The sequence below is a fragment of the Balaenoptera musculus genome, chromosome 19 (assembly GCF_009873245.2).
Source record: "Balaenoptera musculus isolate JJ_BM4_2016_0621 chromosome 19, mBalMus1.pri.v3, whole genome shotgun sequence".
Classification (NCBI taxonomy): domain Eukaryota; kingdom Metazoa; phylum Chordata; class Mammalia; order Artiodactyla; family Balaenopteridae; genus Balaenoptera; species Balaenoptera musculus.
Window position 1 is genome coordinate 11914705 of NC_045803.1, and position 14344 is coordinate 11929048.

The 14344-nt window shown below is 42.6% G+C and overlaps 1 protein-coding gene and 1 long non-coding RNA gene across 2 annotated transcripts; one reads left to right on the forward strand and one right to left on the reverse strand.

The window, feature by feature from the left end:
• The first annotated feature begins 439 nt into the window (after nucleotides 1-439).
• Nucleotides 440-2129, forward strand: LOC118885884. Its single transcript, XR_005017576.1, has 3 exons — nucleotides 440-532; nucleotides 1074-1093; nucleotides 1539-2129. It is a non-coding gene; the product is annotated as an uncharacterized LOC118885884 (long non-coding RNA).
• A 6864-nt stretch (nucleotides 2130-8993) lies between these two features.
• Nucleotides 8994-11894, reverse strand: LOC118885446 (seminal plasma protein A3-like). The gene is made up of 5 exons (XM_036834085.1): nucleotides 11630-11894; nucleotides 10926-10973; nucleotides 10287-10469; nucleotides 9936-10086; nucleotides 8994-9187 (listed from the first exon to the last, which is right to left on the reverse strand). Exons 1-4 carry the CDS (start codon nucleotides 11703-11705, stop codon nucleotides 9947-9949), a joined length of 447 nt encoding a protein of 148 aa, XP_036689980.1. The 5' UTR covers nucleotides 11706-11894; the 3' UTR covers nucleotides 8994-9187; nucleotides 9936-9946.
• Nucleotides 11895-14344: the final 2450 nt, after the last annotated feature.

Genomic DNA, 14344 nt, shown 5'->3' on the forward strand with positions numbered 1-14344 from the left:
AAATCACACCCCTCTGAACATAATGTTAAAAGCTAAAAACTCCACCAACAAAAAGTAGTATTAATATTTTATCTTCTTTTTGAATGTTTATGTATTATGCTTCTTTATTCTGTCCTAGTGAATTACGTCAGATTTCCTAAAGGTGGTGCCCTTGTTTTAGGAGCTTTATCTTTTGTTGCTTTTTGCTTTACTTGTGTTTCTCTTGTGTTTCACCATGACTTATGATGTTGGATGTTGATTTGGAAAAGATATTTCTTAGCAAGTTAAAGGAATATTTTGTTTCTATTTTAAGATGCTTTATTTAATAATGAGGAGTTATTTAAAGCTTATTAAATATATTTTAATAACTATTGAGATTATGTGTATGTGTGTGTATATATATATATATATATTTTTTTTTTTTTTTTTTCCCCCCCACTCAGGAATACTTATTGAATGCCTCATATGTGCCAGGTGTTGTTCTGAGCACTGGGGCACAGGAGTAATCAAAGCAGCCTAACTGGTAGAGGTACTTTTAGCAGAAGAATTCAAGGTATGTTTCTTAATGATAACTATCAGTGTTTTTGCACTGCCTTAAGGGCCTTCACCCACAGTTCTGCTTTATTTTATACAGAGGGTTTTGACATAAGATTCTATTTTTTAAAAAACAATTCTACTTCTACAAACAAGAACAACAACAACAACAAAAAACTCACTCAGCTACCTTACTGTGTGACCGTGGGCAAGTTATATCAACTCTCTGAGGCTTCATTTCCTTTTGTATAAAAAAGTTAATAAATAATATCTTGCTCAGAGGATTGCAGTGGGAATTAAAGGCTAAGTATTAAATGCATAATGCCTATAAAGCTCTTGGCATATTCTTGGCTCATTGTAAGTGTTCTGTAAATGTTAGCTGTTATTGCTGTCACTTTTACTTCTGTGAGTCAGTGACACCAAATTAGAAGTTCCCCCAGCTGGTGGAGGAAAAACTGAATCATGTTCTCTCCTGCTCCTGATTTTGTGTGATATTTGTGTTTAATCTGTTGATGTAATTGCTAGGTTTTCTAATTCTGAGCCCACATTTCTTTCCCTAGAAAAATTCAACTTGGATATGGTATAGTCATCTTTTAATATACTGTGGCATTCTCCTTTTCCTGATGATGTAATTAGTTATGCAGAAAATCCAATAGACTGTTATTGTTTGTAAAGGGAGGTGGAATGAGAGAATTTGTGAAGGTGGCTTTTCTCTCTTTTGGAAACAAAAGAAAGTGAACTTCCTTCAGCTCTTTTGTCTGAATCTGGGTATTTCTCTGCATTTTGTTTCTTGGTTTATTGTCTTTCTCTACATCAAAGGCTTCTCACTAATTTAACAGAATTAGACATCCTGAAATGCGTATTGCTTCCTTCTCTGCATATTCTCTTTTGTGTCGCTTTGTTTCATTCTTTTATTAGCTGATATTTCTTGATTTCAAGAGCGTGTCTTTACCTTTAATCTGGTTAGAATTCTCTGCACCAGAAGAAATCATCTTTGACGTGTCTCTTTTCTTTCCCTCGCTTAGGGTCGCTGTCCTGTGACTTGAAGATCCAAATTCTCTCTCCCCCACCCATCCCAAGCCTGTTTGACCACAGGTCAAATAAATACCACTGGAGAAGAAAGGATTTATTTATTGAGCACCTTATGAGCTTGTAGAATCCCCACCAAAATCTTGCAAGGGGAGTTGGCTGCTCCCATTTACAGAAGAGAAAACCTGAGACTCATAAAGGATAATTTTTGGGGGGGGCAGGATTGAGTTTGGAACAGATATTCTTACAATTACATCACATTATCTCTTTAGTGGTTGGCATCTACATGGCTTGAATCCATCCTGAAGGGTAGCATAGTATAGATTTAGGATTTGGAGTCTGATCTTCATTTTCACCTTCAGTAGTTGTTACATCCTAGGAAATTTATTTAACTTTTTCTGAACTTTTGCTCTCTTATGTATAAAACGGTGCTGTTTTTAGTCCTTCCACTAAAACTTGGTGAGACTCCATTAGGTGATTCAATGTAAAGTTCTCACCACAGTCTTGGGTACATAGTTAATATTACAGCTCTTCTCTCTCTCCCATTTCCTTCCTCTTCTCCCTCTCTCTCCCCTTCCTCTTTCCCCTTTTCTCCATCTCCCCACTTTCCTTGCTCTCACCCTCCTCTTTCCTTTCCATCTCCTCTCCCTTCTCTCCTTCCATCACCCATCACCTCCTCTTCTCCTTTTATTCCTCATCACTAACCCCCTTTCCACTTTTTAAAAAAATTAATTAATTAATTAATTTATTTATTTTTGGCTGCATTGGGTCTTTGTTGCTGTGCGCGGGCTTTCTCTAGTTGCGGAGACCCGGGGCTACTCTTCGTTGCGGTGCGCAGGCTTCTCACTGCGGGGGCTTCTCTTGCTGCAGAACACGGGCTCTAGGCATGCGGGCTTCAGTACTTGAAGCTCGCGAGTTCTAGAGCGCAGGCTCAGTAGTTGTGGCGCACGGGCTTAGTTGCTCCGCGCATGTGACATCTTCCCAGACCAGGGCTCGAACCCGAGTCCCCTGCATTGGCAGGCAGATTCTTTTTTCTATTTATTTATTTATTTTTGGCTGTGCTGGGTCTTCATTTCTGTGCGAGGGCTTTCTCCAGTTGCGGAGAGCTGGGGCCACTCTTCATCGCGGTGCGCGGGCCTCTCACTGTCGCGGCCTCTCCCGTTGCGGAGCACAGGCTCCAGACGCGCAGGCTCAGTAGTTGTGGCTCACGGGCCTAGCCACTCCGCGGCATGTGGGATCTTCCCGGACCGGGGCACGAACCCGTGTCCCCTGCATTGGCAGGCGGATTCTTAACCACTGCGCCACCAGGGAAGCCCAGGCAGGCAGATTCTTAACCGCTGTGCCACCAGAGAAGCCCCTTTTCACTTCTTTTATTTTGTGAGGCTGCTAGTTTCCTTGAATAGGAGAAATAGTTAAGAGGTGCATTCCTGGGAGGATTAGGTGTGATTGATGTTGAGTAGAAAGGAGTAACGTGGTGCAAGGGAGAGAATATGATCAGCTGAAACAGATCCTACATCCAGTGAAAGTATCAGTGACAGAATTGACTCAAGTTAAGGCAAGCAACAAGGATATCTATTTCTTGTGTTAGGATAGGGGTAATAATTAACGAACAAACATGGCTTTTCCTTGAAGATAGGAATGTGTCAGGGTCCCATGCATTTGCCAAGGGAAAATGGCAAAAAGGAAACAGGGATAACGCTATAGAATTAACTTTCCAGTTTTGCATATTTTATATTTATAACTTTTTTATAAGAGTAACTTTTTACTCCTATAATGAGAGAACTAATGTGGAAATCCCACAATAAACACAGTGAACTTTGATCATTCAATTTTTTTTTTAATTAATTAATTTAACAATTTTTGGCTGCGTTGGTCTTCGTTGCGGTGCTCGAGCTTCTCATTGCTTGGCTTCTCTTGTTGCGGGGCATGGGCTCTAAGCACCCGGGCTTCAGTAGTTGTGGCGCACGGGCTTAGTTGCTCCGCGGCATGTGGGATCTTCCCGGCCCAGGGATGGAGCCCGTGTACCCTGCATTGGCAGGCGGATTCTTAACCACTGCACCACCAGGGAAGTCCTGATCATTCAGTTTTGAAACTCACATACAACCCATAATATTTGCGTTGTCACACTAAAACATTTCTACTGTATTCCCCTCCTAAAAAAAAAATCAAACATTGAAATTCCATTAACCTGAGATCCCCAATGAATCTTTTCCTAGAATCTTTGAGTGTTAAAAATAGCCTCTTGTGGAATTCCCTGGTGGTCCAGTGGTTAAGACACCGTGCTTTCACTGTGGAGGGCCCAGGTTCAATTCCTGGTCAGGGAACTAAGATCCCACAAGCTGTGAGGTGTGGCCAAAAAAAAAGAAAACAAAAACAAAACAAAAAAACACCACCTCTTGTTTTCTGTGAAAGCCTGGACTCACTGAGAAATTTATACCAGGTCTGAGAGATAGAAATAGATGTAGAGAGAGATAGAGATGAAGGTGGGGTGTGTTGGGGGGAGAAAGAAAAAGGAGAGATAAGGTGGTTTTTTTCTTTCTTTTTTTAGTGTGGGGTGTGGGAACAGAAACAGTGAGAGTCATAGCAGATTCCCAATGTTAGGAGGAGGATGGAGGTCTGCAGATTGCCAGAGAAGTGGACCATTGATTCTATCCCTTACAGTTCAGTAGTACCGGTAGGATCATCAGGGAAATAGCCATACTGTTCTGATCATCTTCTATTCAGCCCACCTTAAACGGTATGAGAGGACCAAATAAACAACACCCAGCACTGCACAGATGAGATTGATAGCAGATAACAGGGCCACCCAGGGGTTGCACTTAGGTGCAGAGTGAATAAGCAGGGGCTGTAGGAAGCAGGCTTTGTAGTAATGAGTAATGAGTAATGTAGTAATGAGGAGGAGGAGGCGTGACCTGGTTCTCTTAGTTTAATGGAAAAATCCAATCATGAAAATTCATGAGGTTGATGCAGGGGGGATAATATGTGTATAGATTAATCCCTGGGAGATGTCTAGGACTTTCTGATTAGTATCAAGAACATTCAATCTCTAGAAGAGAAGAACTCATTGTCTACTTCTCCTGCTGACTGAATGATAGTCCAGGCCGTGGGACACAGTGTAAGCACCCAAGAAACTTCCTTTTATTCTTGTTTTTTAAAAGAGCTTTACTGAAGTATCGTTTGCGTACTGCTCAAAAATCCACCTGTTTGGTGTATACAGAGCATTGCAGAAAGAAATTAAGAAGAACTAAATCAATGGAAAGGCATTCCATGTTCATGGATGAGGAGACTTAACATTGTTAAGATGACAATACTCCCCAAGTTGATCTTGTTATTATTTCTGCTGCTTTCTCTCTTCTCCTTCTGGTAGTCCCATGTTTGTACGTTGCTAAACCTGACAGTGTCCCACAGGTCCCTGATGCCCCGTTGCATTTTCTTCATTCTTTTTCTTTCTTTTCTTCAGATTGGTTAAACTCTATTGATCTATCACCGAGTTCATTGATTCTTTTGCTAGCTCAAATCTGCTGTTGGGCCCCTCTAGTGAGTTTTAAAAATTTTTGTTATTATACTTTCAAACTCCAGAATTTCCATTTGGTCCTTGTGAAAAAAACAATTTCTAACTCTCTATTGGTATTCTCTATTTGATGGATCAATATCATCAAACTTTCTTTTAAATCTATGGCATGGCTTGTTTTTAGTTCTTTGAACATATTCATAATATACTCTTTGGAGTCTTTGTCTGATAAGTCTACCATCTAAACTTTCCTCTGAAAGACAGTTTCTACTGATTGCTTTTTTTCCTATGTAAAGTACCCTTTTCTGTTTCTTGGCATATCTCATAACTTTTTGTTGAAATTGGACATTTTATTTTTAGCTTTTAAAAATATTGAGGTATAGTTGATGTACAATATCATATGAGTTTCATGTATACAACATAGTGATTTACAATTTTTAAAAGTTATACTTCATTCATAGTTATTATAAACTAGTGGCTATATTCCCTGTGTATACATAGTAGTTTGTGCCTCTTAATCCCCTGCCCCCATTTTGTCCTTCCCTCTCCCCACTGGTAACACTAATTTGTTCTCTGTATCTGTGAATCTGCTTCTTCTTTGTGATATTCAGTAGTGTGCTTTATTTTTTATTTTTAAAATTATTTATTTATTTATTTATTTATTTATTTATTTATTTTGGCTGTGGTAAATAAATAAATTTATTTATTTATTTTGGCATCATGTGGGATCTTAGTTCCCTGACCAGGGATCGAACCCCTGCCCCCTGCAATGGAAGTGCCAAGTCCCAACCACTGGACTGCCAGGGAATTCCCTCTTAGCTCACTTTTTTTTTTTTAAAGGTAATGGGGACTCCTGGGATGGTGGAGTTGTTAATATATTTTAATATGTTTTGTTTATTTATTTATTTATTTGGTTGCACCGGCTCTTAGTTGCGGCAGGCAGACTCCTTAGTTGCGGCATGCATGTGCGATCTAGTTCCCTGAGCAGGGATCAAACCGGGGCCCCCTGCATTGGTAGCATGGAATCTTAACCACTGTGCCACCAGGGAGGTCCCTTAGCTCACTTTTAAATTGGGTTATTTGTCATTTTATTATTGAGGTGTAAAAGTTCTTTATATGTTCTAGATACAAGTTCCTTATCTGACACCTGACCTGCAAATACTTTTCTCCCATTCTGGCAGTTTTCATTTTCTGAAAATTAAAGCATAAATTTTGATAAGGTCCAATCTGTAAACTTTTTCTTTTGTCATTTGTCCTTTTAGTGTTATAAATAAGAACTAATTTCTTAACCCAAGGTCTTAAAGATTTACTCATATTTTCTTCTAAGAATTTTATAATATCACCTCTTAAAATTAAGTCTATGACCCATTTTGACTTAACTTTTGCATATGGTGTGAAAGGAGGTATCCAACTTCTTTATTTTGCATGCAGATATGCTTGTTTCAGCACCACTTGTTGCAAAGATTATTCTTGCCCCATTGAACTATCTTGACATGTTGTTGAAGATCAACTGCAAATGTGAAGGATTAGTTCTGGACTTTCTATTAGAGTCCATTGATCTAAAAAATAAAGAATAATGATAAGGTTCATTTTTTTCTTTTTTTTTTTAATTGGAGTATTGTTTCTTTACAATGTTGTATTAGTTTCTGCTGTACAGCAAAGTGAATCATCCATACGTATACATATATCCCCTCTTTTTTAGATTTCCTTCCCATTTAGGTCACCACAGATCATTGAGTAGAGTTCCCTGTGCTATACAGTAGGTTCTCATTAGTTATTTATTTTATACATAGTAGTGTATATATGTCAATCCCAATCCCCCAATTCATCTAAGGTTCATTTTTTTCTGTAAATTATTTTCTATTTTTTCTTTGTCATAGCAGGTGATATCGAATATGTCAGTTATTTAGCATGTATTGTCTGAAATGTGCTAATTTTTTTGTTTGTTTTTTGGTAGAAGCATCTCTAGAGATTGGTTTTAAATCTTTTTCTGCCAATGCTTTAGTAAAAGGCTAAAGATTTATACAGTCTGAGAACCTGCCATTTCTCCCACTTCCTCCTCCATTTCTCTGCCAATGCTTTAGACTTTTCAGCATTCTTCAACTAGGAATGCATGTGTGTGTGCAGTGTGCATGGACATGTGTGTGTGTGTGTGTGTGTGTGTGTGTAATCTTGCCCTTTTTCAGTTGTGTAAATTCTGTGCCGTGAACAAGTATGTGGGGACTTCCCTGGTGACTCAGTGGTTAAGAATCCGCCTGCCAACGCAGGGGACACGGGTTCAAGCCCTGGTCCGGGAAGATCCCACATGCTGCGGAGCAACTAAGCCCGTGTGCCACAGCTACTGAGCCTGCGCTCTAGAGCCCGCGAGCCACAACTACTGAAGCCCACGTGCCTAGAGCCCGTGGTCCGCAACAAGAGAAAACACCACAGTGAGAAGCCCGCGCACAGCAAAGAAGAGTAACCCCCGCTCATCGCAACTAGAGAAAAGCCCGCGCACAACAACGAAGAGCCAACACAGCCAAAAATAAACAAATAAATTAATTTAAAAAAACAAGTATGTGAAGGCTTTGGGATTAGATTTTCCCCCAGGGTAATATTTCCTTATAATCTGTTCAGAGAGTCAAAAATGGAAACTTCTTTGGGACCACGAGAGACGATTTTCTGGTCCCCATTAACTGCATAGCCCTTATAGTGTCCTGGTTTCCTTTAATGTATTTATTTTTATTAAATTTTTTTAATTAAAAAATTTTTAATTCAAATATTTATTTATTTTTATGTCCTGGTTTCAAGTGAGGCTCTGCGTTACTGGCTTTAAATCACAGAGGACAAATATTGTACCTCCTTCCTGCACAGTGATTAAAAGTCTGTGTATCTCTTTCCCAGATGGTGACTGAAAGTCCATCACCAGGTCCCATGGATTTATTAGATAGGCACTGGGTGTTTTTGACCAGGATAAGATTTAGTGATCAGTCTTTGAGGCACTTCATTATTTCTGACACCTGTGAATTTAACCTTCTTTCAGTCAGGCCCAGTTAGTGAGGGAAATGATATTCGTCTAAAATTCCTGTTTGTTTTAAAAAGGAGACTAGTCTGGGGCTTCCCTGGTGGCGCAGTGGTTGAGAGTCTGCCTGCCAATGCAGGGGACACGGGTTCGAGCCCTGGTCTGGGAAGATCCCACATGCCGCAGAGCAACTAGGCCCGTGAGCCACAACTACTGAGCCTGCGCGTCTGGAGCCTGTGCTCCGCAACAAGAGAGGCCGCGATAGTGAGAGGCCCGCGCATCGCGATGAAGAGTGGCCCCCACTCGCCGCAACTAGAGAAAGCCCTAGCACAGAAACGAAGACCCAACACAGCGAAAAATAAATAAATAATAAATAAAAATTTAAAAAAAAAAAAAAAGGAGAGTAGTCCTTTTGAAAAATGCCAAGGATGTGTCGGATTCCGTACTTAGGACTGAGGCCAGGGCAAACGCAGTCCGTCCTGTCCTCCCCAGTTACAGTCCCCCAGGGAAAATGGACAGTTTAATTGTAAGTAAAGAAAGGACGGACTGGAAAGACACGATCGGGACTCCTTATACTGGGGAGTCAGAGAATAGCTCCAGGAAGAAATAAAATCTCAACTAAGTCGGGACAAGACAAATCTTTTATGACAAGGACCAAGCCCTCTATACCCTCTGGGACCCTCCTCCCACCCTCACCTCAAGTCCCACCACTGAGCCTTCAGCTGTCAATCAAGCCCCCAGGAAGGACAATTGTGATGTGTTTTTTTTTTTTAATTTTTTAACATCTTTATTAGTGTGATGTGTATTGATGTTCCATCAGGACCCCGAGGAAGGGAAGGGAAGACAAGAACATCCTGACTGATTAACCTGAGCACGCTGAGACCCTCCCATTTGATACATAGGTTTCTTTGTAGGGGAAAAAAAAAAAAGACCACACCTGCAGAGAAAGTGGTTTATCGACTGGATCCCCACACAGCGGGAAGATGGTGGAGATGCAGGGAAAGGATTTCACCTCTGTCACTCAGAGCATCACCTTCACGCTTGAGATTTCTTGATTTTCTTCACTGAGGTTTCAAAGGCTTGATTGCATCCAAGGCCACGGGTGGATGCACTGGACAGTAATTGAACACAGTCTTGGGGTCAGTGTTAATGAGTCTATTTGTTTTTCCAGTCAGTCCCATAGAGGGCAGAGGTCTGTTTCTCCTTTGCTTTCTGCTCTTCCCATGTCGACTCCTGCCCTCTCCTGCCTGCTCCAAAGACTGTGCTGTCCTCTCTCTGCCCCTCTCTCACCTTCTCTTGCCACTAATCCTTCCCAGATCCTCTTCCTTCCATTTCTCGTCCTGCAAACTCTCTTGCTTCTTCCCCCTCGGACTCTCGTCTCTCCATCTTTTGCCTTTTGCCTTCGTCGCTTCCTCTCTGTACGTCTTTTCTCCCCTCCCTCCTCTTCTTCCTCTCTGGGCCTCTGCCCCTCACTCTTCCTCCTGTACATTTCTACCTCATCCCATCTCTCCACCTGCCTCATCCTTTTTTTTTTTTTTAATATAATGGAGTATTTTGCATTTTTTTTTTAAAAAGGAATTCCTTTATTTTTATTTTATTTATTTACTTTTGGCTGTGTTGGGTCTTCGTTTCTGTGCTAGGGCTTTCTCTAGTTGTGGCAAGTGGGGGCCGCTCTTCATCGCGGTGCGCAGGCCTCTCACTATCGCGGCCTCCCTTGTTGCGGAGCACGGGCTCCAGACGCGCAGGCTCAGTAGTTGTGGCTCACGGGCCTAGTTGCTCTGCGGCATGTGGGATCTTCCCAGACCAGGGCTCGAACCCGTGTCCCCTGCATTGGCAGGCAGATTCTCAACCACTGCGCCACCAGGGAAGCCCTGCTCTTACCTTTTTTATTGCTAGCAATACCTCCAAGCTCTATCCTGGTCAAAGTTTAGAGAGAGTGAGCACCAACGCCTCCAAAAAATACTCCCAGTTTTTGTGCAACTTTCGTATATTTTGCCTCGATAGATAAAGGGAAAGGTACGTTTGGCATGGTCTGAAAGATAGAAGAAATGGATGAAAACATTGATTGTGGGAGGGTTATTTTTAGTCTTATCAAGAGAAATGGACATGAATGGAACACACGGAGCTGGGTGAGGAGATGCCTGAGGCTTCCGTCTAGGAGACAGTTACGGACATTCCCCCTTCATCTGGGAAGCCATGTGCGCCTCACATGAGGATAAACTGCACACCTGCCTTTCCTAGTACAGTATTTCCATCTTCCTATATAATCCACATTTAGAGCACAGCAACGGAATATGGAACCACGGATAGCACAATCAAAATACGTTTTCCCTCCATAGATGAATGGGAAAACACATCCATTACCTGAAAGAAGAAAGGCATTGTTCGCTTCTTCAGCTCTCAGAGTTTCATGATCTCTCCAGTAACTCTGACACAAAGTCTCTGTTCAAGCTAGCCCATCATCCCCAAGGGCCTGCCCTGTACAGACCCCCTGCTAAGCATCAGGGATGTCAAGGTAAATATGGTGTGGTCCCTCCCTCAGGGACTAGGAAGGGTTCTTTAACTTTGGGCAGTTTCTACCTCAGCCTGTGGCACCAGCTCCGAAGCTCTGACCCTGGGTTCAGATTCCAGCCCCACCATCTACAGAATGTAGATGCTCTGTAGGGTGCCACCTTGGGGAATGTGCACCCTTGATGCTCTGTAGGGTGCCACCTTGGGGAATGTGCACTCATGCCTCCTCCTGAGAGGGTGAAGTTACCTCATGCGTGTAAAGTACCTTTGGAGAATCACGGTCACAGTTACCATGCCGCACATGTTAGTTTGTTGCATTTGATTGCTGTTTTGTTGTCATTCTCTTCCAATGTTGATTACCTGGGGTAACTGCGAAAGGAACAGTGGTGTTCTCAGACAGCTGCTGATCTGGAAGAAAAGCAGGAGCAGAGGAGATGGATGCAGGGGGAGTGAGAACAAAGCAGGGGCACAACCAGAATACAATCTGCAGTAGGACCTGCCCTGCATCTCTAACTTTTATTTTCTATTATGTTTTGAAGTCGTTGTTTACCCTGAACAGATAGACTCAATGACTAGAGGGCTAAACAGAACAGATGAGTGGAGAATCTGACACGTTCTCATTGCTCTCCTACTGACACACGTGAATTCAACAATAAAGCTGAGACTCGGCTATAGCACACTGTTCACAGGACCTGCCCTGAGACCACACTGTCATTTCAAACAGTAAACTCTACATACATCAAAAACTCTTAATTTGAACAACATAACCAACCCTGGCTGTAGGCTGCCCATGTCTGGGAGATTGGAATGGATATTTAACAATGAGGCAGGGGTCATGAGGGTTGTTAGTCAATAAGGCCTTTGGCTTTGGTGCCAAACTCACCTGGCTTTAAATTTCATAGAAGTTGCATGAAAATTAAATAAAATGTGAAGCCCTTGGGATATACTCGAGAAATGGCAAACGTATTTGTCACCGCTGTTATTATTATCATTATTTTTACACATCAATCCATGTCTCGGGCAGGCTGTTTCACACCAGTTCTAGCCCATCTCCCCTCTCTCACCTCCATTCACAGGGTCCAGTTGTAGAAATACAGACGTGCCAGCCCAAATCAGAAAGATCCCCAAACGCGGTGCCATGGCAGCTTGCTTTCCTGTGACTGACAAACTTCAGTCTGTTTCTTATATAACCCGTTACCCTGACACCCCTTCAAGCTGATAAGAATCAACCTCGCCGGGACGGTGCTTGTGCATTCCTCAGCCTGAGAGCATGCAGTTCAAGTTTATCTCTCAGATGGAACGTACAGGACATTGGCTGGCAGTTTAATGTCTCCGAGCCTCAATAGTTTGAAATGCATTTAAAATGAGATCAAGGTCCCCTGGTTAGGGCTCCGTGCTTCCACTGCAGGGGGCATGGGTTCGATCCCTGGTTGAGGAACTAAGATCCCGCAAACTGGGTGGCAGTGGCCAAACAAATAAATAATAAAGTAAAATTTTTATTTTATATTGGAGTATAGTTGATTTACAATGTTGTGTTAGTTTCAGGTGTACAGGAAAGTGATTCGGTTATACATATACATATAACCATTCTTTTTCAGATTCTTTTCCCTTACAGGTTATTACAGAATATTGAGTAAAGTTTCCTGTGCTATAAAGTAGGTCTGTGTTGATTATCTATTTTATGTATAGAAGTGTGTATACGTTCATCCCAAACTCCTAATTTATCCCTTACCCCACCTTTCTAGGCCTGTGTGATTTTAAATTTTATGTGTTAACTTGACTGGGGTAAGGGATGCCAAGAGAGCCGGTAAAACATTATTTCGGGGTTTGTCTCTGAGGATGTCTCCAGAAGATATTAGCATATGAGTCAGTAGACTGAGGAAGGAAGATGGCCCTCACCAGTATGAATGGGCGTCGTTCAATCCCCTGAGGGTCTGCATAGAATAAAAAGGCAGAAGAAGGGTGAGTTCACTCTCTGCTTGAGCTGAGACATCCCTCTTCTCCTGCCCTTGGTCATCATTGGTCTTGGTGCTCCAGATTTCAAATTCAGAACAAGACTTACACCACTGGCTTTCCTGGTTCTCCAATTTGCGGATAGCAGATTGTGGGACTTCTCCACCTCCAATTCCTATAAAAATCTTTTCTTATATCTCTCTATATATCCTATTGTTTCTGGAGAACCCTGGCTAATACAGATTTTTGTGCTGAGAATGGTTCTAAATGAACAACATGTTAAGGATGAGTTTTCTGAATTGGTTCTGAGGTTCTTGGAACTGGCTCTCTGATCTGATTAGATTTAAAGACACGAGTGGGGAATTCCTTGGCGGTCCAGTTGGGATTCCGCGCTTCCACTGCAGGGGGCACGGGTTCAATGCCTGGTCGGGGAACTAAGATCCCACAAGCCCTGCGGTGCGGGGAGAGGGGGCGTGGTGGTAAAAAAAAGACACCAATGACTTCCCAGTCATAAAAGATGAGCTCAGGAATTCAAACTTTTAGTCCAACTGCTGCCTAAATGACCTGAGTTTCTTGACCCTGATCTCCTATAGCTGCAGGGCTGAAATTGCTAAAAATCAAACATAGAACCCCATCCTGCCATTGGCTAATTTGGCAACTTGATCGCAATGCAAGTTGAACCCTCAGATTCTCAGGGTGTCTACTGTTTTTTGTTTTGTTTTTGGCCTCGCCCCGCGGCATGCGGGATCTTAGTTCGCCGACCAGGGATCAAACCCAGGCCCCCCTTCAGCGGGAGCGCAGAGTCTTAACCCCTGGACTGCCAGGAAAGTCCCTGTCTACTGTTAAATGAGGGCACTGATTGAGGAAGCTGGGATCCTGTAAGTTGGAATGGGGACCTGTGGGAAGACTCTGATGAAGGTGGAAGCATTGAGCCCCTAAGTTGTGATATGTCTTCTTTGCCATTGGATGAGGTTTTCCCACCCCCGGTGGAAGCTTCCCCCGCTCCAGTCCAGCAGAAGTGGCCTTCCAACCCCCAGTGGTGGTGACCTCCCAACACAGAGTGGTCCTTCCACCCACAGTGATGTAGGCCTTTCCAGCTGGTCTGAAGGGATTAAGCCTGCATCGCCTGAGCACACGGCAACCCTGCAAGACGATGCTGATTCTCCTCAGGGCCCACTCCCACCACCCCTCTTTGCTTCTAGACCTATTGTTACTAGACTCAAGTCCCAGCAGGCCCCTGAAGGTGTGGGAAATGAGGAGGTGCACGGTACTCCAAAGGAACTCCTTGACTTTTATCATTTATTCAGATAGGAATCTGGGAAACGCGTGGGAATGGATACTAAGTGTGGCGGATAGTGGTGGAAGGAACCAAAAGTTGGATCAGGTAAAATTTATTGGTACAGGCTCTCTACGCAGAGATTCTGCTTTTAATATTGCAGCTCAGGGAGTTAGAAAGGGCTCGGACAGTTTAGTTGGTTGATTGGCTGAAACATGGACCAATAAATGGCCCATTGTGAACAAATTGGAAATGCCCTAGTTCCCTTGGTTTAATGCAGAGGAAGGAATTCAGAGGCTTAGGGAGACTGGACTGTTAGAGTGGATTTGTTATTTAAGACTGTCAATGAAAATAATAAGTAAACAATCTGCAATAGGAATAGAAAAGAGTTTTATTCGAGCCAAACTGAGGACTATAGCCCAGGAGACAGCCTCTCTCAGATAACTCTGAGGAACCTCTCTGGAGAAGCACAGTTTTCAGCACAGTTTTATATAGTGTCAGAAGAATATGAAACAAGTTAGGGGTACATTTCTTCAAGGTTTCAAGAAAA